A 23716-nucleotide genomic window follows, 5' to 3' on the forward strand; every position below is an offset into this window, starting at 1 on the left:
CTTGTAAGATCGAAGTATAAGAAAATATTAACAATATCTAATGTTGCTTAGACAGCACTGTGAGTTAGAAGCTAAAAAGAAAGAAAATTAATGATACTTTTCCCTTGAGTATTCAGGATACTCTTGCTGGGAATTATAGTCTGTTATAGAGGGTAACAGTCCATCACATATGCTGCTTTTTTTTGACTTGCTTTTTACAAATACCTATTACTGATGATCACATTGAGAAGACAGATCTTAAATTTAAGTTCATATTTAAATAATCAAATATTACATACATTTACTGTAACAGTTATTCATTTAATTGGGCATAGTGCCAAAGTTTTCAATTTTACTTCAATCCTCTCTCTTAATTCATATAACTTAATACATCAATTTATTATATTTTATACAAAACCTTTTGGAATACAGTATTGCTTTCAATTCCACATTTTTAACTGAATTCAGGAAATGAATTTGACATTGCATCGCTCTGCATAAACTGACAAATTTTAATGAAGCCTTACAAGCCTCTTATGGATTCAACAATTAATACCTCACCACGGGTTCCGGACAGCTTTTATGCCACATCCAACCTCCTCCCACAGAAGGATTTCTAACTTTTCAGATACAGATACAGGTTATCCCTGTTGCAGTCTACATGAGGATTATAAATTGTATCAGTGTTTTGACTACTTGATATTTGCTAAGTGTTTTGAGTCAACAATGCATGTGACAGATTTAGGTTATTAAAAATAGCAGAAAACTTATGAAAGATAAACAAACTCATATACTTTTATAAACTTATGAAAGATTTATATGTTTTCTAAGGTTCCATGGAATAAGTCTCACAGCTGGTTTTACAAAGTCAAAATACCTGCAGGCATTACTGAATTTCAGTTATATCTTAAACATTGTTAAAGCAATGCTAGCTGAGGAACTGAAACACATACTAGCAAACAAGGTCCTCATAGAGCCCCTGGATCACACAGTGAAGAACAGGATGACAAATAAGGGCAAGTCAGGTTAGGAACATGAGAAGGAATGGAAAGGCGATTAAGCATACATGGCCAATTTGCTATGTGAAAAAAGAGCCATGGTGTCACAGTGCCAAAGATTAAAACCAAGAGGACTACAGGAAACGGCACTTCAATCCAGCAGACCATTTAGGGTGATCCCATGTGATACAGGGAGACCATTCCCGAGCACAATGTGCAGTATGGGTAGAGAGAGTTCCACTAGGTTTTGTGAGATGTAACAGAAAATATGCTTGTGTGTCAATGATCTGCTAATTGAGTTATTTGATATTCAAAACCTTTAAGTCAAACACATTTGTGAACAGTGAGCAGAAGATGGGGACTATCTAGGAAAGCATAGCTGCACAGAAAAACAAAAGTAACCCTCTGTAATGTGGAAAAATACGGAATTTATGACTATCATATTCTCCCTGCAATACACCCTAAGTTTATGGCAGACAATTAGGAAAGTTAATGCTCTTAAAGTACAGCTATTTCTAAATGACCACAGCTGAAAGTGCAGCAGAGTGGGAACCAAAGTCAGCCTTTAACTGCATAAATTGCCCTACCAACAACCTGAAAAACGCTGTGAGAAACATGGAGGAAGAAAACATCCACCATATCAGGCCTCATTTTACTCAGCGTGAACTTGGGGTTTATTCATTTTTACCATAAGCTCTTGCTAAGATACAGTTTCAAAGCTAATCTCCTTTGTACTCTGCTGAATAAAGTCTTTTACTGATGCTCAGAAGAGGTCTTGGGAGAAGAAGCTCTTAGAAACCTTTTAGAGGTTTCTAAAATCACAGAAAATTATTAAAAATATACTCAAAGATATAAACATCTGATTGAAATCTTAATTTCTTTCATTTGTTTTCTATCATGTATAAGGTTCAGAACAAGGTAAAATTATTAATTATTGAACTAGTGTTTAATTATGTTTCTCTTTGTGTTGAATCATCTATCTTTTACAAATACATTGAAAGTAAATGTTTTCCTCAAAATCATCTTCAGTCACAGTTTCTGCTTACATGGTTAAGCTCACCTGTCAAAAATAGCAGTTTTCTGAGAATTGGCTATTTTGTCCTTGTCTCCAAAGTGGGTCTGTTACTTTATTTATGATGAGCAATTTTTCTTGCAAATAAGCATCAGACTGACAGTTCCTATAAAAGCTATGAAGACGAGTGCTTCCTTTTCTGAGTATTTGGAGTTGCTGTTCATGTCATCTTAGCAACTGATGGTGTTGCAATTTTCATTCATGTCTATTTCTCTACTGTAACAGAGTAATCCCTGGAATTCCCTCAAACCTATTGTTTTATACGTTACTATACGCATACAGGCACGTAATAATCTATTTCTACCTATATTTGATTGCAAAGATGCATACCCACCTATTCTTACATTGATCATGTACGTTTGTATGTAACTTTTTTTTTTAAACTAATTGTAGCCTAATAGAGCCACCATAAAACTAAAGGCAATATAAAAGTCTTATTATGTGTACCCAAATTGGATCTAATAGCACAAGCAAAAAATCCTGCCTTCAGAAAAGCAATTTACTATGCACTTATCAATAATCTTTATTTAAGAAATATTTTATATGAACTTGTGTTTCTTTACATATATACTTTTATATGATTTTAACTGTATATTCAGAGACAATCTTGGGCTATGACAACTAATCAGTACCTAACTGGACTATTGCTTGAAAGAAAGATTTGCCTTAAGCACAATGATCAGTGTTTCAGTTTGGATGCACACATTTAGATTAGAAGTTTTTTGGGGCAAAGTCTAACTACATATCAATTCTTGTTACTTATTATATTTATTGCAATCATATCTAGGATTTCCATGCACAGTAGAACTAACAATAAGACCAGTCTGCTGAGCATTAGACATATGGTTATCCTGTCCCAAAGAGTTTCTAAACTATCAGGCACACCGGTTGGTTTGGAAATAATAACTACCTGCCTGAGGTCATTTAAATGCTGAGCATAACTGTTAATGGAGCTGAAGAGTTCTATCTCCTAATTTCTACATTTGCCATACTTTCATTGTGCCTACTTTCTAGGGGGTGGCAAACTGATGGCTGGTCCTTTATGTGAACTGGCAGTTCTCAGAAATTTAAGTCTAACATTTTATTAAAGAACCCATATATCTACTGGAGTTCTACCAAAATGAGAACGTGTTTGGATTTTCATTCCAGGTCTCTATGGTACCGGAGTTGTGAATACACACAACTATACCATTGAAAGAAGGCCTACCAACGCAAACATTTGTCTTGGAACACTTAGTTGTTGTGGAAGTTCAGGGAAAAAAAAAATTGAAGAAGGCTGAAGCTTTCTGAAAAGGGACTTCTAGCAGGGTACATCAAGGAGCGCACACACATATCTCAACTCTGTTTCACTGAAGAATTGTATAGCACCAAACATTGCCTCAAAACTAAGAGAAGTGATGTTGCAACAACAAGAACTGACACAAGCTATCTTCCAGCTACTGACTCAGATTACCACTAAAGATAAAAAGATTGTAGAAGCCTCCAGGGTTGGGGAGGAAATCTTCTCCTAAACTCATTTGTCTCATAAGAGGCTCCTACACCTTGCTTATTATTTCCAAAGGACCTAGCTTTTACCTGCCTAGTAGCCATGTTATCACAAAACCTTGTATAAACAGCCTGTCCCAAACTGCACACAGTGCTTGAAAACAGAAGTGGCATATGACTACATTTTGAATTACACAGGTATAAAAGAACATAGCTAGGTGGGAGTGTTTTAGAATCAATTTGTGCTTCAGGGAAGCATATCTTGCAAGCGCCCAAAAGCTCAAATGTGAGGCCAAATGTGACTTTAAGCTTTTACAAATCACCCTCAAGGAACTACTAGTAAGTAGCCAAACTCTTCCCATGTGATCATGTCTGAAGCAAGTCTATTTATTCTTCTCTATTATTCTATTAGATAGAATATTCTATCTCTTAAAGTTCAAGAAGTGACATGGCTGGAAAGACATGAAGTTTAATCCAACTAGAGAGCTCTTTAACAACTATGTTTGGAAGGATGGGAAGGTAAGCAGGAGTAGCTGGTATTCTCAGCTTCACCCAAATCAAAATATAGGATACATATCATTAACAGTATCCAAACTTTTACTGACACAACACAATGTGTTCCATATTATAGCATCCCTTAAATCAATCCGGTAACTGAAGCTGGCTTGGCTGTGGCAGCTCATTCAATGAATAGCATATCTTACTCTGAGTATGACAGTAGAGCTTGGATACCTGATAAGACCTGCAGGGGTCTTATCAATACCTGGATGAAATTTATGATGCTGTTCCTGACCTGTAGAGTTCTAAGTTATATGGGTCTTGCCTATCTAAGACATCGTATGTCTCCTCATCCCGTGCTGCCATAGCTGCTGTCAGCAGAAAGACTCAAGTCAGACACACTTGGTATTAAAAAAGAAATTTAAAAAGTGAGTTGTCAGCAAGGCTGACTCACTAGGGGACAGGCTGCTTTGCAATTTACTCCCACCTTTGGCTTGAAATAGCTAAAATCCATTGACCTTTAGGGCAGGCTAAAAGGTACACTACTTTCTCAGGAACACAGTAAAGACTGCTATTTTTAGACATATCTGAAAAATGCGTTTTGTTTCTAACATTTGATTATTTTCCTTTAAGATTATGAACATGAAATCAATGTGAGGTCTTTATCTTTTAAGATGCTGTCCTTTAATCCAACATCTAGACCCCAGAATAGGCATGTTTTATTAAAATGAGATTTTAGGTAGTGTTAATAAGAACGAACAGTGGAGCTGAGGTTCTCAGTTAGCTGTTCTTTATTTGCAGAAGTGCTGCCATCTATTTCATTACAATGTGCTGGCCTTTCACCAGCTCAGAATGGGGCAGGAAACAGATAACACAGTATGTACATACAAGCTAAGGCCACAAGGCCTCCGAGCAGGGCCAAAAGATATCTGCTGTTAAACTAATAAGTAGACAGCTACTATATGTTAACATCATCTTGTTGTGTCCAGCTTGCCCGCCCCTAATTGATTCAGTTAGATCTAGTATACGAGCCTCAATAGCAACTGTTAACAAAGACAAAGCTGTTCTGCAGAATGGAAGCAGCTTCTCTGATGACACCTAATTCTCTGATGATACCTAATGGGTATTTTAATTTGAGGTTAGATGTAGTTCGTAAGTAAAATAATGAAAGTTAATTTAACAATAAGGTACTCATATTTAGCTATGCAGTCATAAGGCCGCAAAGCTGTATGCCCAGATCCTAGTCAAATTGCTTCATTTTCCAACTTTAGTACAAATTATAAACAATGATTCTTGGAGGAGCAGAAAATTTCCTGAGGAATCACAAGGGAACTTCTCAAAATACAGCTTTCTTATAATAAAAAATAAGTCTACTTTTCTTATATAGAAATAAACTTAGAATAAAGTAAATACATAAGAACATTTGTGAGTAGCTACAAGAACTGACTTGTACAGTTATTAACTACATGAATGAGTCCTCATAAATTCACTTTATAGTGATTAGCATTCCACAGTTGGATCTTTTCCATTACTCACAGGTAATAGCAAATCAATTGTTTTCACAACTGCTTGTAGCTCATATTTCCCTAAAGAGTCTCAGGGATCACACTATTTTTCCATTTTCCAACGTACTCCGACCTTTTCCCTCAAGACCTTGCACAATTCACTTTAGTCAATCACTTCTTATTGATTGTTAGTGCTTGCTCATTCCCCATCTATCTTTGTGTTATTGGATATATTGTTTGGGGATTTTTTCCATTTGTCTTGTCAGCCACTTGCTGCTCTTTCCACCTTTGTTGTTTTAGATTTCTCATTTAGGCTTTATACTTTTGATCTGTTCAACTTTCATTCCAGTTGAATGAAAGCTTCTCTCAGCTTGTCCCTTCTTCTGTGCAATATCTGTATACCTAAAACAGACTTTCAGCATGGCAACCTCCACTTAAGGCCTTACTTAAAATGCTGTTCTTTTGTGAGTTTATAGGATTCTAGCAAAAATCCTTCCTTAGTTTGTAATTTCTCCAGTGATATTGACAGTCACTGGATACATTTTTTTCAAAATTCATCCAAAGCCAAACCTGTCTAGTCAGCCTGAAGATTCACCTATTTTCCACAAGGTATGAACATTAATTCATTTGCAGCTGCTATCTTACTTTTCATGACTTCTAAAAGGCTGTCTCAATGGATCTTAGAAATTTCAATCATTTCACTTCTTTGGGTACTTTTCTCTCCAAAGGTGTTCAGTGGTAATTGGATTATTCTAGGATTGTTCTATGGTGTTGCACCACCACAGAAGAAATTTTGATCACTTACTTCCTTACAATTAGTCTGGAATCAGTCTTCTCCTCACATGTAAGAGATTATTATGGGAAATCTCTTTTTTTCTGGTTAGCCCGTTTACTTATTACAGAAGTCCTCTTAGCCGTTCTTAGACATCGTTAACTAGTAGAGGCTAAAATTACGATTACATAGCATTCACCATCAGGAGGAAGGTTGCACCAGGAATACAAGAATTGTGTGATGCTGATTTTACTGGTGTGGTTCACGAGTCTCCCAAGTGGTAAGAACGAAGGTGAATTTACAATGGAAACTACAAGTTTTCAGACATCTTCTCAAGTGCTTCAACACAACCAGCACTGTCAAGATGGCTCACGAAATCTGACTTAGAGCTGTGGTCCAAAAGGCAACTCCAGCTAAGTTTAAGTGAAATTTTGTCTTTCAGTGCAGTACTTTGTTAGTTAGAAAATCATAATTTCATTTTATACCAACATCAGCCATTTAGCTGAAGGGAAACTTGGACTTAAAGCTGTTCTTCAAGTCACCATGTACACAAAAGAGATTCATATGAAGAGTCAGAGTATAAAAGGGGAGTAAAGCTCCCCATCTTTTCCACTTCCCCTTTCTTTTCTTGGGCTTCTCCACTTTCCCTAATCATTCCCTCTTCTACTGTCTCATTCTCTGGACAGCATGATTGTGAATGAGAGGAACAGTGATATCAGCTTTTTGAGCAACTAGAGAATGAGCCAGAGAAAGTCTTCTTTATGCTAGCAGACTTGTTGAAGGAACCGAGCCATGGCTCATTCAACCAAGGATGGAAAAAGAGATCCTTAGAAACCTTGACAATAGGTCTGTGGGGATAAAATAGTGCACCTTTACAGTAGCTTTCTGCTTGAGATCATATTGGTAAGCTTGAGATATTAAGAAGGTCGTGAACAGACTCTGCTGGGAATGAGAGGGGACTAACAGGAAAAGATTTAGTAGAGTCGTTGCTGCTTAGTACCCACTTCCACACTATATGCATTTCAGAGGGGCTTAGTTCCAGTCTGGACCTGCGAGCTGCACACCTATTAGTGTTTGAAGTGAATCCAGTGAGCTCCTTAAGCACACTTTCCATTTTAGTTTCACCTGAGAAGAATCCAATCCATACATTCCAAGACGATTTTGCATTGTGAACCAAAGTGTGGTAAGTGGGAATGCTTGGGATACTTGTTTCGAAAGTAAAAAGGTTGATGCCTCTGTCCTGACATTAACTCAAGACACGAAAATTCTCCATACACCACTGACAGGTATACTGAATTCACCCCAGCAAAGAAGCGCCAAAGAGCTTGCAGCATCCTTCTGCTTTAATACCTAGCCAGCAAAACATAGCCACAGAGCCAGCAGCCTCAGAGTTCAGCAGCACAGAACTGATAAGCCAAGAATTCCCCCAAAACACTTAGCTTCAAAACCCTCTTCATCAGTCAGAAAGCTGGTGGTGCTGAGCCAGTGTCTGACTTGGTTGATGTCAGCTCAGAGTTGTTTTGGTTAGAACTGGGGATATGAAACATGTTATGTGGTTCTTTGCTAAAAACAAATGGAGACTTTGCCCTTCCCTTTTCTCCAGCATGACTCTTCATGGGCTTTCACAAATGTAAATAAACCAGAATGATAAATAACAACAGGAGCTGAAATCTATATGTAGAGCTTCTCCAAGCCAAACTCTGGCTGTTTCTGAGTGATGCTGCAAATGTAATATGAGCAGGACTCTTCTACCTGAAATCTCTGATCAGTCTCCTTTCTACTACAAGTATGATGGGAACAGAAAAGGAAAGCTTTCCACATCTTCCTTTTTCTATACTCTGAAATTCAAGGAAAAGGGAAATGTCCCTGTCAGATCTCTTCCCTTTTTCACACTCCTCACAAGAGCATGTGGGTTGTGTATGTGTGGGTAGATGTTCGAGAACAAGGCACATTCCTGTACACAGCTTGGGCAAGGTTAGCTTACCGCATTTCATGTCTGACAAAACGTAAGAAAAGAAATTTAATTTTCTGAAGAGTACTGGCTTTATTCTATTAAATGCAAGGGGAATTCAAACTCACCATCTGCAAGAACTGCTTCATATACATAGGAGAGAGAGTCTTCAAGGTGTTTGTTCTGTGGTTTGCCTAGGAAAAAAGAATAATTCTTTCATGAGTATCACCTTGGAAATAACTTTAAATGGTCAGCAACTCTGAGGATAGTGACCATCGCTATCCTACTTGAACATTTCTCAGAATCTCTAGTTTGCTCTTAAGAAGATTTCAACATCAGAAATCAAACTGAAGAAAATCAAAAATTTAAAATTTGGCAAAATAAAGCAGAGTTCAGAAAACAATAACCTAGTACCTGAGATACTAGGTTCCACTTGTGGAATCCTGATCAAGATCACATGTATAATTTTGAGTGCTCCAGAAGTGAACTGCACAGAATCAAGACTCAATAGCAAGAGTAACTGGTAAAGAGACCGAGGGTGGGGTGAGAAGCCTGAGGAGAGGAGCCTGAGAAAATGAGTGCTTTACAGTGACTTTAGTAAGGTTACATAAAACCAAACACTCAAAAATTACCTTTCTCCTTTTGAAGGAATTGTTGACTTTTTTTAACATTGGATCTGTACTGTGGACAGTACACAAGATAGATCTACTGTGGTATGGACTTATGATTTTGTACTAAAAGAAGCTGCTGTCTACCATATTCTTACCTAATTTATTCTCTTGATAACAAGAGTTCAGTGAATGAGGGGATTCCAGAGACAAAGAGCAGATACATTTGCTGACTGCTATTCTGGAGAATTTAAGTCATTCCCTCTGTTCCCTCCTGGAGCTTCTAGGCAAAATGCTGGCAAGACTTTTAAAATATGCTTTTCAAAAGTGCTCATTAGTTGTATATTGCACTTTCTGTGAATGACCAGCTTAAGACTTTACAACTGACCTGTGGACATCTGACCAGTCAACTACAAATTAAGGGGAATTTAGATAGGGACATAAAAAATACTACATACTATATAAATACTACATACTATATAAATACTAAAAATACTACATAGGTGATCTGAAAAGTCATGCTTCAAAGTGGTAGTAGCAGTAGTAGAAATGGCTCACCTTAATCTTACTAAATACGAATATGTAAAATGGTGATCAACTAATGCTTGGATAGCACTTGGATACTGCAGAAATGAATTATACAGAAAAGCACATTAGGAAATTAATAATTCTGTTTTCTCAACAAGATTTGAATGGCATTCAATATATTAAATAATGCAACTACAAACTCAAAAACAAAAGGTATCATATAACTGCTAATTAACTGAGCACTACTTATCCCGTGTACATGAGACCAGGTCCTTACCAGGGAGGAGGGGAAAAAAAAGGATGTACTCACATAATTAAAGGCAATCAATGCATATGAGCAAGAAGCCTAATTAAATCTTAAAAGGCTACTTCATATCTGTTACCTTCTTACTTTTGAACTAGTTTTGTAATTTTAGTAATATTTTCTGGACTAAGAGCCATTTAAGTATAGAGAAATCCCACTAAGTGCAAAACCTGATTCTATATAAAAATGTTGGGGATTTTTTTGCTATCCTAATATTGATTTTCTTCAATATGAATTTAAATAGGTATTCCACTGCTTTTATTCAGAGATAGTTATTATAATTCTTTTATTCAGGAAAAGACAGTGACCCTTGCTTTATCTCTTTTCTAAGAGGCTGACACTGGGTTAGCAGAAATACATCATGGTCAAATCACAAGTATCACTTTTATTATAATGACACTTGTGTGTCAAAATAATACACAAAGAATGTACTTCCAGAGGATTCTATAGATGCCTTCCAGTAATATTTTTTCAATAATTATCATAGTTAAGCATAATATAAGACCAGACAAGAGTTTGTAAGTAATACCTTATACGAAGGACACACATGACTACAGATTCACATAGCCATTTTAGAGCTCTAGCTCCAAAACACATGCTGGAAATCTTAAACTTCAGTTATTTGTAAGCCTTACAACTGCAAATAAATATTAATAACTATAAACAAGAAACTTTGATGATGTCCATTTGCAACCTTGAAAAAACAGAGTAATGGCAATAAAACCAGTCATTCATATTGAAAGTAAAAAATGTGTAAGCCACAAAAAACAACACTAAAAATCACTGTACATTAATTAAAATTAGTACACGCTGTAGGAGTAATGTTTATGTTTTATTCATTTGACTTATAGTATTAATAAAACTCATTAGAAACTTGCCCTAAATGCCATTAAAAGACATTCACTTTAAGATTTCAGTGCATTCACTTTTTCAGGTGTAAGCAGTTTCCATCCAATTAATGTCTAAAATAAGACAAAAACATCGCATGCATGATGCATACTTCAGTATGCAAGGGTACAGATCATCATGACTGGCTAGACAGATCAAAACTCGAACTGCTAAGAAATCTGATTATATGTTGAAGAACAGCTTTCTTTGGATTTTGCAGATTAAGAAAAGAAGGAAGAGAGAAGTCAAGCCACTTAACTAGCCGGGTCTGCCATCCTCCAGGCTGCCAGCTCAGTTTCACTTCTGGTTAGAAATAGCCAGGATCAAGTGCTGTGTGAAAGAAGCCAGTGACACTAATCACGTTTTTCACTGATACTTGTTCCCATAACAAATCCTGCCACTGCATTGCTGCCCCTGCAATCAGTCCACATGAAGATGTAGAAACACATGTTAGGAAGGTTAGTTAATCTGGTAATCCTAGCAACAGTCTCCACAAAGCAGGTCAGAGACTCATTAGCAGGGCAAAATGGGAAAGAGAACTACACCATAATATATTTCAGTTATCCAAAAGTCCCTTTTGCTAGTGATAATTTCATCCAGATTATTTTGGTTTTAATCAGGAAGTATAATTGCCATTTGAGATCCTCCTCTGTAAGCAGATGACTTTACTGTCTTAAAGTACCAGCAGTAGTATCCACTGTCCAAATCCATATACATCAGGCAAAGAGGAAAAGGACACAGTTGCACCTCATCTACTGCACCCTCTACTAGCAGTGAGCAAGGCCAGAACTACCTTTTTGTTTCCCTCTATTTATTCTATCTTATGTGTTCACATGGAAAATCTTTACAACTGAGGCTTTAGTTCAATATTCACAAAGAAAAAAAATCCAGCAAACCCACTAATCACTTTATATTCAGTATTAATGAAAAACAAAGCAAAAACAACCCACACAGCATTTTTGGCTTCCTCTTGACCTTTGGTCCTTTTTAGCACTTTGCCTTCATTTCTTTGCAGTCTCCAAGCCATTGTCAAAATCTGGGTGAAATACTTGGCCATTGAAGCCAATGGTAAAGATCTCACTTAAATCAAGCTTTTTGCTCATCAGCACAAGTTCTGCTGACAGTATAAGAAAATTCGCATTTTTATTACTTACTCACATTTGAGTATCAGCGTGAAAGAGGATTTTACAGGAGAATAAATGAAACAGTGGATCCAAAGTGTGAAATATTACTTTGGTATTCAAACAGTATACCCAAATTTATCCCTGGTATAATTCTGATAACATTAATACCAATATGCCAGAAGTGAATTAGGAAACCGATGCCATAAAGGTTTATGGTAAGAATATACCAGTTCATTTCTCTTTTCTGTGACCAGCGCTAAGGAAGTCATATATTTGAAGTGGGCTGAAGACTAGACATGTTAAGTCCCATTTTAAGCTTCCAGCATATTTATCACATATATACACATAAGAGACAAATTAAGACAATTAAGAAACAAATACAAAATGCTGGTATCTCATTACTCTAGAGCTACACCTTAGTAGCAGTTGCAAAAGCAGCTTTTCTTAACATCACTCTTAGTGATTAAAATTGTGTGCTGGCATACTGAATACTTTTTAGTTAATGATCAGAAATTAATGGCATATTGCTGTCTCACGCAAAAGTTACGTATTCTTTGAGAATCCTGCCTGGGTTGTTCAAGGACTGTGGAAGCAGTTTTCTATTTAGGTTATCTTACCTAATGTACCTATTTCCAGTTTTCAATATAATAACAGGTATAAATGGCTACATGTGGGTTTGTTGAGCAGTTCTTAGCTGCCCGTTTTTATAGCAGTAGATTCTCTTCACATCATGACAAAAGAGCCTGCCATTTCTTAGGGAAAAGGCTGGAAACAGAAGTGACAAGAATTGTTTTTTGTGAGCTGTGTAAACACAATCAAACCTAATAAAATATCAAGCAGACTAACAGATACTAAGAGTCATCTGAACTGAGCAGTCCCACAAAAAAGCCTCCTAAAAGCGTCAACACACTTCAGGAATAGTGACACAGGGATGTATCTGTACTAGAAAAGAACTGCAAAACCCATATTCCTTTTGCGTCATCAATACTGAGACACAAATGATTGCAAAACGAATTTAGGACTTTCAGAGTTACTTACTTATAGTTACAAATATTTTGTCTATATATACCTGCAAATCACCTCCTTAAATATACAAAATAGCCTGAATTTGATGTACAAGTGATTCAAGACTACATAAGTTTAGGTGAAGAAAAAACAAGTTATTCAATTAATACGTCTAAAGTATGTCAATTTGACAAGAAAAAAGTGCACGGTTCAGCAGACTGAAAAAAAAAATACCCATACAAACAAATTGCATCTTCTGATTCTACCTTTACAGAAAGCTGCTCTAGAGTCACACTGGGTCATCTTAGATGATAGCATAGAAAAATAAATTTTCTGAATATTCCATTCTTTCTCAGAGTGGACTATACCAGTCTGAAAACCAATACCAAGTATGAATGTAAGAGTTTCAGTCAGTACTGCTGTAAAAATACTTTTATGTATCCATCTTGTTAAATGAATCTCTTGACAGCAACAAAAACATTTGCATTCTTCTTTATGTGTACAGTGAATCTGTCACCATCGAGGAAACATATCTTAGAAAGGTCAGTTTCCATGTCTCAGTTTTCCATTTGTTCCCCCCAGAATATGCACAAACAGGGACTGACAAATCCTTCAGATTCTGTTTAAGAGTATTACAGGGTGACCAAGCTCTCTGTTGGGTACAAAAACTCCTACACCTTGCATTTTGTTCAGTTTCCCTGGGCATTTTAATTAGTATTATTTTTGATTAGTGTTTTTGAGATACATACTGCTTTAGAGGTAGAAGGAAGTACCAACAAATAAAGAGCACCACCTGACCTAAAATGATGAACTTGGCACTACCTGGTAGGTGAGAGGCAGTTCAAAAATAATGGGGGAGGGGGATAAAATTGGATTTATTCATATACTCTTTCTATCTCAGACTGCTCAGACAGTGCACAGAGAATGGAGTCAACAGAAGAGACTGCTGAGAACTTACTTTGCCTGGGAACTGCAGTGTACAGAGGAAGCTATAGTGGCAGGGTGGTGTTACTAGCACCTGAGCTACACCATTAATAACTCTCCTCAGGACTGTAAGATAATGACCTGAATTAGCATCCATCTTCCATTTTTCTTACTAATTCTAAGCTGTTCCTGAAGCCTGGAATCAATCAGACCTTGAGGGCCTGCTGTCCTATTGCATTAGCTGAACTTAGTTGTAGTGGAGAATAACAGTGCGGTGCCAGGTAATCACTGTAATTAAAGAATATCACTTCTCTACAAATTCTGACACTTGTAGAGTGACAGCTCTTTGTTAATATTGAGGAGACATGAAGGTACAAATGTAGAGAGGAAAACATTAACAGTAAAGAATAATGTTTATGAAAAGAGGGAAAGGAAAAGACAGAAGAACATACACATAAGTGTTTTGATCACCATTTCCAAGATCAGAAGGAGAGAAGTAAGCCAACTATACCTAATAATGGCTGTAGCGAGCCATTTTAAACACAAGGGAAAAACATTTTTCCCAAATGCATAATCTGTCAAAATCTCTGCCACAAGTACTGCAAAAGCAAAGAGCTTAGTAGAACTCTACTGAAAAGTAACACAAATATAGACACTACAGATAGTAACCATTACCTTTAAGCAGAGATAAACAATAAGAGATACACATTCTTATTTCTCAGAGCTTAAATCAACACCCAGGTCACAGCAAATTTGCACTGGGAATATTTACACTGTGCAGAGTTCTGCTAGCAAGCACTATATCTGAGCTGGCCTACCTGATGGCCAAGGCACACCAATGCAGAAAAAACAAGGTCAGAGATATCTCAGCTATCTGTACGGAGGAGGGTTTACACTGCCAAGCACCAGGCGGCGATACTACTCCTAGTCCTCAAACCAGTTCAGTCACCCGAACTTGTCTGATCTCAGCTGCAGTCTGTGCATGTCTTGCAAAGATGTACACACTGAAACCAAAGTCTTTGACTATTCATTAACTCATCTTTGCATTCATCTCTGAAATCACTGATACTGGCTACTGCCAAAGAAAAGACCTATTGCTTGACATTACATTCTATAGTAAAACCTTGAAGGCAGATGCAATAAATATTTTGTGAACATGCAAACCAAAGTGAAGAACCGTCACCTTTTTTTCTAGGAAAATGTTTATCTTTTTAGAAAAGTTTGCAATTTCCTGTGTATGAGTCAACTGACAATCTCTGGGCCCACTTTCTTCTACATATATGCACACATACATGGCATAGACCATTGATTTTATTCTACTGAAAAGCTGCTCAGCAATTTTTCTCTGAAGCTAAATATCAGACACTGTCAAAAAGTGCAACCATTACCTCATGAAATCAAACTGGGCAACTTTAATTAGCTCCAAAACCTAAAGCTGAGACACACTCAGAAGAAAAGGATATACTGACAGAAAGGTTAATAAATATCGATCAGTAAGAATCCCCAAAAGAAGAGATGGTTGGGAGGGGGAGCGTAAAACTTACTTTTGCAAGCACAAATCTGAACTAGTCAGACTGTATAGTCAGGACATACATCTGCAGACACCCCTAGGGCATGTTTGAAAGCAATATTACCTGCTTAAGCTTATCTGCTCAAGCACAATGCAGCAGGGATGTCCAACTAAATCACTCAGACTCAGCTGCGGTCCCTGTACCTGTGTGCCCGAAAAAATACCCTTGTTTGTTCATTTGAATCCAACCTGCTCCCAGATACAAGTTCATCTCAGAGAAAAACACCTGAGCTGCAGGATATCCTACTCAAGACCAAGCTCCTGAGCCAGTAAAGTGGCACCTTGCAGATTAGCAGAGACAGAACCACAATGTTCTGCTCAGCACACAAAACAGCACGAACTGAGAGCAATAATAGACCTAGAGACTACAAAGAAGCAAAAGTAAATATACTCTCAAAGGAAAATATGCAGCCATCTGTCTGAAACCTGTCCATAACTTAGGGCGTCACTCCAAAGTGGCCGAGACACTTGTCTTCCTGAAAAACTGCTTCTCGGCTACATTTGTGCAATCTGCCAAAGTACTTGAAGATTAGGCTTAACCATGTGCACAGACTAGCACAACACCTCTTTGCCACGTCAATACCTCCCATCCTCAGGAAAAAAAGTTTTTCTTACATTTCTGGAAGTGCTAACTGTTACTTCAATGCTTCTCTGTTGCTTCCATGAATGTGCAAAAATATACAACATGGATCTTCTAGAACAGACTTCTTTCTTGAGTTTGTAAAAGGGAAAGGGAACTTCTGCTCTTAGAGCTTGTGTGAACACTGGAAATTATGCCATCCACAAAACTAGGGCTTACTCAGTAATTATTTTTCATGCAGTCAGGTTTAGTTAAGAGATACGCATTGTCATAAAGCATTTTGAAAAAGAGATGAAATATAAACTCAAATTTTTGTGAAACTTCTGAGATTTGTAAACTCAGGAAACAGAGAAACAAATGTATGTCAGCTGTTTAATCTTACCATGACAGGGTGATGGTAGGGTCACAGATCCCAGTGGCAGCTTTTAGACTTTTCAAAGCTGCTTCCTTCTGAAATTCAAGCTGGACTAAGAATACAACAGTTTCAACAGACTTCAGTGGCAAATGCATCATCAAAAAAACTAGAACTGTTGGACCAAGCTGAAAAGCGATCATTTCTTCAGAAAATTTTAATTATCACTTCCCCCCCCCCTTCAAAGGATATTAATACAGCTAGAAGACTACCTTAGTAAAGGTTTGGGGTTTTAGATTACCTGATTGAATAATTCCAGTAACAACGGAGAGATATTCCTCAGGTTCTTGATCAGTGGAGATCTCTTTGCTGCCTCCATCTAAAGTCAGTATGTCATAAAGAATGTCTGAATTCTCTACCCCACAAAGTAGAATCACCACATTATCTGGAGGTTTGAGAAGTTGCTCAAGAAAATAACCTCTCTTTTGATTCAGACTTCTAAGAAGTCCACATGATAGTATCAATAGTTTACATTTATAACAGGATAAAGAAAATAACTCCAAGTGCTTGATAGAAGATGTCTCAAGACTGTAGAGTAAGATTCCTTCTTCATTCAGTATGTGTCCAAAAATAGTTTTTAAATACAGAGCCCACTCTTCTGCCTCCTGCTCATAAATCACGAGAATATCCTTTGTGTGTTCTAAAGAGAAGAAAATATTGAAAAATTATTTCAAAACCATTTGGAACTCATTTTAAATATCAGAAACCAGAATATTAGTTTTTTCCCCTCTTAACCTTGAGGTGCTCAAGACACAGCATCAGCCTGAAATGACAACCATCTCCTTATTTCTAAACGAACACAGAAAGATTGTCCACAAAAATGCTGACAAAACAGCTCAGAATATGTTCTTCAGCTTCAACTAGCATTTAAGAATAAATACAGAAATTGTAGTGTTGAAAACAGAGTGCACTCACACATTCTGCTCACTCATAGGTTATTGATGAATGAGCGATACCATTAAAATGTAACAGTTACCTTTTAATGACAACAATAAAGAACACATTTGAATACTGGATATGATTTGACTTCACTAGAGGCAGAATCGATGTTTAGAATATTTTGGCAGTATGGTATTAACATGGTCTTCTACTGCCTTTATTCTAACAAAATTATTTATGAATCTAATAAAAATACATCTAGAACGGCTTTTTCTAGTTCCGCTTCCTCTTTGAGATGCAAAACAATGCTGCTAAGACAACTAACATTCATTCATGCTGTTAATAGGGGTATGGTATGAAACCATATTAACTGTGATTTGCTAATCGATACAAATATGCATTAAAATATCAAGGTAGCTGAATCGCACTAGAGGAGTTCACAATCAAAGGGAGCCTCACAATAGCCCTGTGGGGCAACAATAAGAGACTTGGGAAGAGATGCAGCTGCTGCACTTCATTTCCGCTGCACTCCGCCGTGACTCCTGGATTCCTGACGAGCCAAGCAACCTGACTGGCACTTGCTTGTAATGCACCAGTGCTGCTTCTTTGAGAATACCAAAAGAAAGAAAATACAAAGGAAATACTGGACACACACAGAGCTAAAACATTTCTTGAGCATGCATTAGATCTGCATATTGGGATATACTTTTGGGTAGGTAAGGAGGATAAACAGCTTGTTAGGGATCCCACAGAAAGTTCACAGTGCAAAGTAAGAAATTGAGCCTAGACCTTTAGGGTCCAGGATCAGTGGTTTAACCATTTGACTTTCCTTCTTTTTTAAATAAATTATTTCTAAACTCTGTTCATTCGCTTTTTACTCAGGAGAGATTTCAAACAAAGTTTACCCAGGTGAAGGCAAACTGAAAACTGTAGAATAGAGATGCTATGGCTTAGCTCTTTGACTTCATTACATGTTTATAAACAGTTTTGAGGAAAGCTGCCTTCTTTTAAACATTTAATATATTCATTCTCCTCCCCCCCCCCCCAAAAAAAGAAAAACAAAACAAAACAAAAAAACCCACTTCTGTGTCATAGGAAACCATACAGGGCTGCACTGAATATGGTAGCAGTTGATAACATTTCAAGATGATTGACTCTGAATAATACACTTAAATGGTATGATAATTGTTCAAATACATTTGGAACAGCAAACACCACATCTGCCATGGTGAAAGCAAAGAAGTATTCTGAAAGTGTCTGCTGTTGCTGAAATGCTAAAATTTAATTATAAAAAAATTAATAGTATGGTATTCCTTATTTAACTCAGAATAAAATTGTGTGTTTTACGGCACTAGGATAAGAAGTCTACTTGTGATTTTACAGCACTTAGCTCCACTGTTATTTGTTCTCAAATTCTTGTCTGATTTTCTCTAAGTCTCAGAAAGAAAGCAAATAGCAAAAAGCTATGCAGTCCCTTGTGTAGTTTCAAGTGAGGAACTTGTATTCAGAGTAGTAAGGCCAGGAGGTCTTTTGGTCTGACCATATCACTTCATATCACAGGAGAAGGAATGACCAAACAACTAGTTCCAGTCCACAATTTCTAAAACCACTATAATGGTCCTTTAAAAGTACTGATTTAAAGAGGCTGCCTAATCTTTGAATTTACATGTCATTTGAATTTATTTAGTTTCAATTTCCAGCCACAGAATGTCATTTTATCTTTTTTTGCAAATTTGAAGAACTATCTGCCCTCAGAAATCTCTCCCTAAGGTCTTCAGACTCTCATGAAGTGATTCTTAGCCTTGCCTTCATTACAGTTCATAAATTGAGTTTATTACATTTCTCAACATGAAAGAAGCTTTATAGAACTTCTACTGCTTTTTCTGAACTTTTGTGAACTTTCAGCTTCTCAAAATATTTTCTGAGGAACCAAAAGCTGTATACAATAGCAGTTCCTTGATACAGTATATTGGAAGAATAAAATCTTAATCTCATCTGAGATTGCCTTGGTTACACACAGAAAGACTGTATTCAGTCTTTAAATCAAAAGGTATCATCATAAGTTCACATCAGTGGCACTTCCCCTTATTAGGATGGACTTGGGCAAGGACATAGCTAAGAGAAATTGCAAGGAGGGATAAAAGATACTGGGTTTTGAAACCATGTATGAATTGAAGGGTAAACATTTTACATTGCTTCATAGAATTTTGGTTCCCTGATTGTGCAAAGCGCTGCAATCTGCCACAACAGACATAGCACTTGGCCAGGAGGCTGGGCTTCCTCTCCACATAAAGGACAGGACTGGGAAGGAATGGTGTACACTTGTACCACATCCATATGCAGACTGAATGCACCCAAGAGGCACTCCTAGATCCTGCAGCAGGAAGGTACACCAGAACCGACCATTCACACATAGCCGAAGAGCTCCCTGTGTGCTAGGCATAGATGAGTAGGTTTTTAGTTAGAAATATCTATAAAGAGCTGACATTATAACATAATCATAATAAAACTATACAAACAGGCATGAAGTCCACTCTTGTGCAAATGAACAGTACAAGACTTGTGTACTTAAGAAATTCTAAAGATAGAAGTGAGGAAGTTGCCTTAAAGTGATAAAAAGCAGCATTTTTTTTCTGTGGTGTTTCTACACCTAGAGTCTACAGCTTTGATCTTAGCTAAGAGCAAATGAGTAACAGTTTTAAAGATGTTTATCGAAGGCTCAATTGCACTTCCTTTTAATAACATTGACTTTTAAATTAGAAATGAGAAAGAATGCTTTATTTGTATAAGAAAAGGGAGTGAAATATATCCAGTAACAAGCCTGATGGAAGAAAAGCTGTCATGCATCTCATAAAACTTTAACTTAATACAGCTGCTGTATTTCATTTGTTTTTTCTACCTGCATAAGAAGGAAGAGTCATATTGCTGAGGAAAGACTCCTGCTAAGCTGAGATTTTATGCTGCAGTTTGGCGTAATGTTTTTTGTTTTGAAGAAGACAACTAGTGCTGTTAAATTACCTATAGCTGGCTTTGATTTAGAAGTGGAAACCAAATGTGGCTTTTTGAACTATATGCTTGTATTTACTTTTATTTCTGCCATCAATTTGTTGCTTTCCAAGATATCCCTCCAGATTGTGAATTAACTTTGATGTTGTGAATGAATGTAGAATTATATGCTCTCTCCCCAAAACTCTATTAATATTGAAAATTTTAAAATTCATGCATGACTTCAAATCTCTACCTAGAGCTAGAGTTTAGCTCTAGAGCAACATTGCCCAATACTGAATACACAGTAACACTTATTAACTTTTCAGCTAAAGTTTTTCTCATTCATTATTTTCATATCTCACTGAATATTTCTTTGAAGTTACTGCATTTGGTATATAATGTAAGTAAAGGTGAATTTCATTCTGTTGAAAGCAAATGTAATAGAAACTACCATATCCTGACAAAATTAAGCCATGCTTCAACTGCTCCTACTTGGAAACTGACTCAAAGGTAGAAATAAAATGTATTATTAGTTCAGTAATGAGAAACAGTAAGAGAAATTATGCAGTCATCCATAGCACAAAATGGCTCTTCTGACAAGCAAAGTGTTCTCTAGTTACTGACATGTGGCCACTCAAAAATGTAGAGTCTCACAGAACAGGCCATCTGAAACCTCATTTGAAAAGGCCTGCTGACAAGAACCAAAAAGAGGTAAGACCATCTTTGCAGATCAGTGTGAGCAAGTGGGAATTAAGGTCTTGCACATGAATGGGGCAACAATCAAAAAGTGTTATGCAAGAAAAAAAAAAAAAACACAGAACGAGCGTATTAGAAAGTGAAATCAAATCTCTATGCAAAATCTGTAATGCACAAAATACAGTAGGAAAGCAAAGGAAGGAAATTAAAGGTTTAGGGCTTGCAGCTACTTTTAAACATGTACCTCTGTTTCTGACTTTAAGCAAACTTTGCTTAAAGAATTTAGATTCTGTTCTAGAAGTCAGCAAGAAGTATTCAGTTCCATTAACCTTTGATAATACCATTGATAGATCACAAAAGCAAGTCACCTTTCAGATATGAAATTATCCTCTGCCTTCAAAGGACTTAATGTTTGCAGATTCTGTGCTCTACTTTTCTAGAGATCTGCATTTTACTAGGGTTGTTTCTAGCAAGTCTGCATTAACATACTTTGCTTAACCTGAATAAACTCAATTTCAGTTAGGCTAGGGTATAAGAATGGGTTGTACAGTCCCATTGCCTAAGATCTCTTTGGTAAAAAAGTGCGACTTCAATATCAACACTTAGGAAAGTTTTACTAGAATGAAGGATAACCATGTTTCTCTGGATGACCTACAGCCTTTTCCTGTTAGAGCACTGGAGCACAATACTGCCATTCCCTATTGCTCTTCCTTGCTTCCCAGGTGTTCATATAACCTCTCTACAAGCTTGTGGCAGTCAGTCCCAAAAAGAAAGTAACTAAAGTCAGTTTGTAACCCTTGCCTCAGTCCCATCAGATTTTGGTATCCGTGTGGAGAAAACGCAAATTGTTCTCAAAGACTACATTGAGAAAGGAAGGGGACCAATGGAATTGTATATAAAGAACCCAGCAAAGGATGGGAAAGGGCAGCAAATGCAGAAGTTTCTCTTTGTTTCACTAAAGGCTGATAGAGAGGCTTTCTTGAGCTGGTCTGAGAAAGCAAAGCTGATGGTGATGAAAAGAAACAGTGCAAAGAAGGCAAATGGAATGGGCCTTTTATTCTGAATTTTACCTTCCTTCTCCAACACAAACACAGTCACAGTGGTAGAAGTCAGAGAAAGTTCTGAGGAGGCCAACTGAATGACAGTAGTATAAAACTGGAGAGAGAATTACAAAAGAGTAGCTTTTCTTTTAAGTCAGCCTTCAGTGTAAGTTGTCTCCTTCCCGTCCCCAAAGTGGGCAAAGAGGATCAACTACTAGAGAAAGAAGAAAATTAATCTTTTTTTTTTTTTTTTAATCTCTTCCTGAAACAGAGGTCCTCACTTGTGTGTACGGTAGGCTGGGGTTATTTGTTTTAAAAATGTCAGACTTAAATGGAAAAACATTTGAGAAATAAGTGTATAAACTTTGTCAGCACATAGTGAGCTACTGTCCATCAGCAAGAATTTTTAAAAGCAAGTACAGTTGGCAGATATCTCAAAAGAAAAGTGGGAAAGCACACAGTGGAAATTGTTGCTCTTCTAATGCATGATGAAATGTATTAGAGGCAACACAAGCATGGATGACATCTACTAGTCCTTAATTCCTTGTGAACCATAGACTACACTTTCTAGAACTGTTGTGAGTCTTTTCCCAAGCTAAACTTATACCCAAGCATTTTTTTTTCCTTAAATGAAGGAAGGAGAGTCATCGTAGGTAAATTTAAAATTCTACATGACAACTATACTCATCTGATTAGATTTTTTAGTATCTTAAACCTCTAAGCTTACCAAGACCAAGACCTGACCAGGAACTTTCACTGACCAAGAACACAACCTAAGGCATATTCATATATACATAGCATATTCAACCATGAGTTCCCTTTCCACAGAAAGGCTTTCTTTTGTCTGCAGAGTCTTAAGTCCCTAGCTTTGCAAACTGCTAGCATTTGAAAAATGTCTGTTTTCCCCTGAGGCACCTCCTCTGATTCCCCTTTCTCCCCATTCTCTTCAACCCATAGAAAATAAATTGCATAGGTCAAGAGTCATAACATAATGACAAAAAATAGAATATGGGAAACGGAAGGAAGAGGTACAGATTCCCACTGTTGCAGCTTTGCAAAACATTTCTTCTAATCTCAGGAAAATTCACTTCAATGTGGGCCTTATGTAGGACAAGAATGGACAGCATACATATAAAGCACCTCTAGTTCAAGTCCTTAGACTCAGATTCCAGAAACAAGAATTTTAGTCTCTTGGTCCCTGCACAATCTTTTCACAAGGAACTATCCACTGATCTAGTCATACTCCTTTCCTGATCACTTAAAATACTGTAACAGGAAACTACAGAAAAAAATTTAATTGGCACTCCAATTAAATGACCCCTGTAATTTCACATTTGGAAACAGAATGAGACCATGTAATTCAGCATACCACAACAAGCTGTCCCTCCCCCATCCAGAATGGATTGATTTTCCCAGTCAGAGCACCTGACACACATCCAGTAAATGTATCTCAAAATGCATCTCTAACTCTTGCTTGCTGAATTCTGTAAGGCAAATCTCCTGAAGCAAGCCAAAATGGATTCATCATGGGAAGGACAGTAGAAAGCACTTTAGAACTACTTGCAGATAATGGAAAATGTTTTCAAGTAAGTCATGTTGCTTCTCAAAGATGTTTCACTAATGGAAATGAAAATTATAAAAGCCTGCTTGTAAACTTTAGAGTGAGATCATGAAGTAGCTAAATTGCTGCAGCAATGTGGCACACCTGTTTCAATTAAAGCAATTATCTTAAAGCATGGGACATTCCTGCCATCAGATAGCAGAGCAGCTGCACTTCTACTCTCAAATGCCTATTTAACTAGCATGTAATATGAACATTTTCATCATTTATGCACCTTCTGTTGCTAATTGCTAAGTTGTTTGTGAAAATAAATACTTGCTCTATCTGTATAGAGTAAGGCCTCATCTCT

At 37.0% G+C, this 23716-nt stretch overlaps 1 protein-coding gene across 1 annotated transcript in view; it reads right to left on the minus strand.

Annotated features, from left to right (window-relative positions):
• The window catches only part of BANK1 (B cell scaffold protein with ankyrin repeats 1), a 145991-nt gene that overhangs the window by 107883 nt on the left and 14392 nt on the right, over positions 1-23716 (minus strand). Inside the window, exons 2-3 of the mRNA XM_062574958.1 lie at positions 16445-16843; positions 8389-8454 (exon numbers count right to left, since the gene is read on the minus strand). Of these exons, the coding sequence (XP_062430942.1) occupies positions 8389-8454; positions 16445-16843 (465 nt within the window). The remainder of the gene's footprint in view (positions 1-8388; positions 8455-16444; positions 16844-23716) is intronic.

The sequence above is a fragment of the Rhea pennata genome, chromosome 4 (assembly GCF_028389875.1).
Source record: "Rhea pennata isolate bPtePen1 chromosome 4, bPtePen1.pri, whole genome shotgun sequence".
NCBI classification, from domain to species: Eukaryota; Metazoa; Chordata; class Aves; order Rheiformes; family Rheidae; genus Rhea; species Rhea pennata.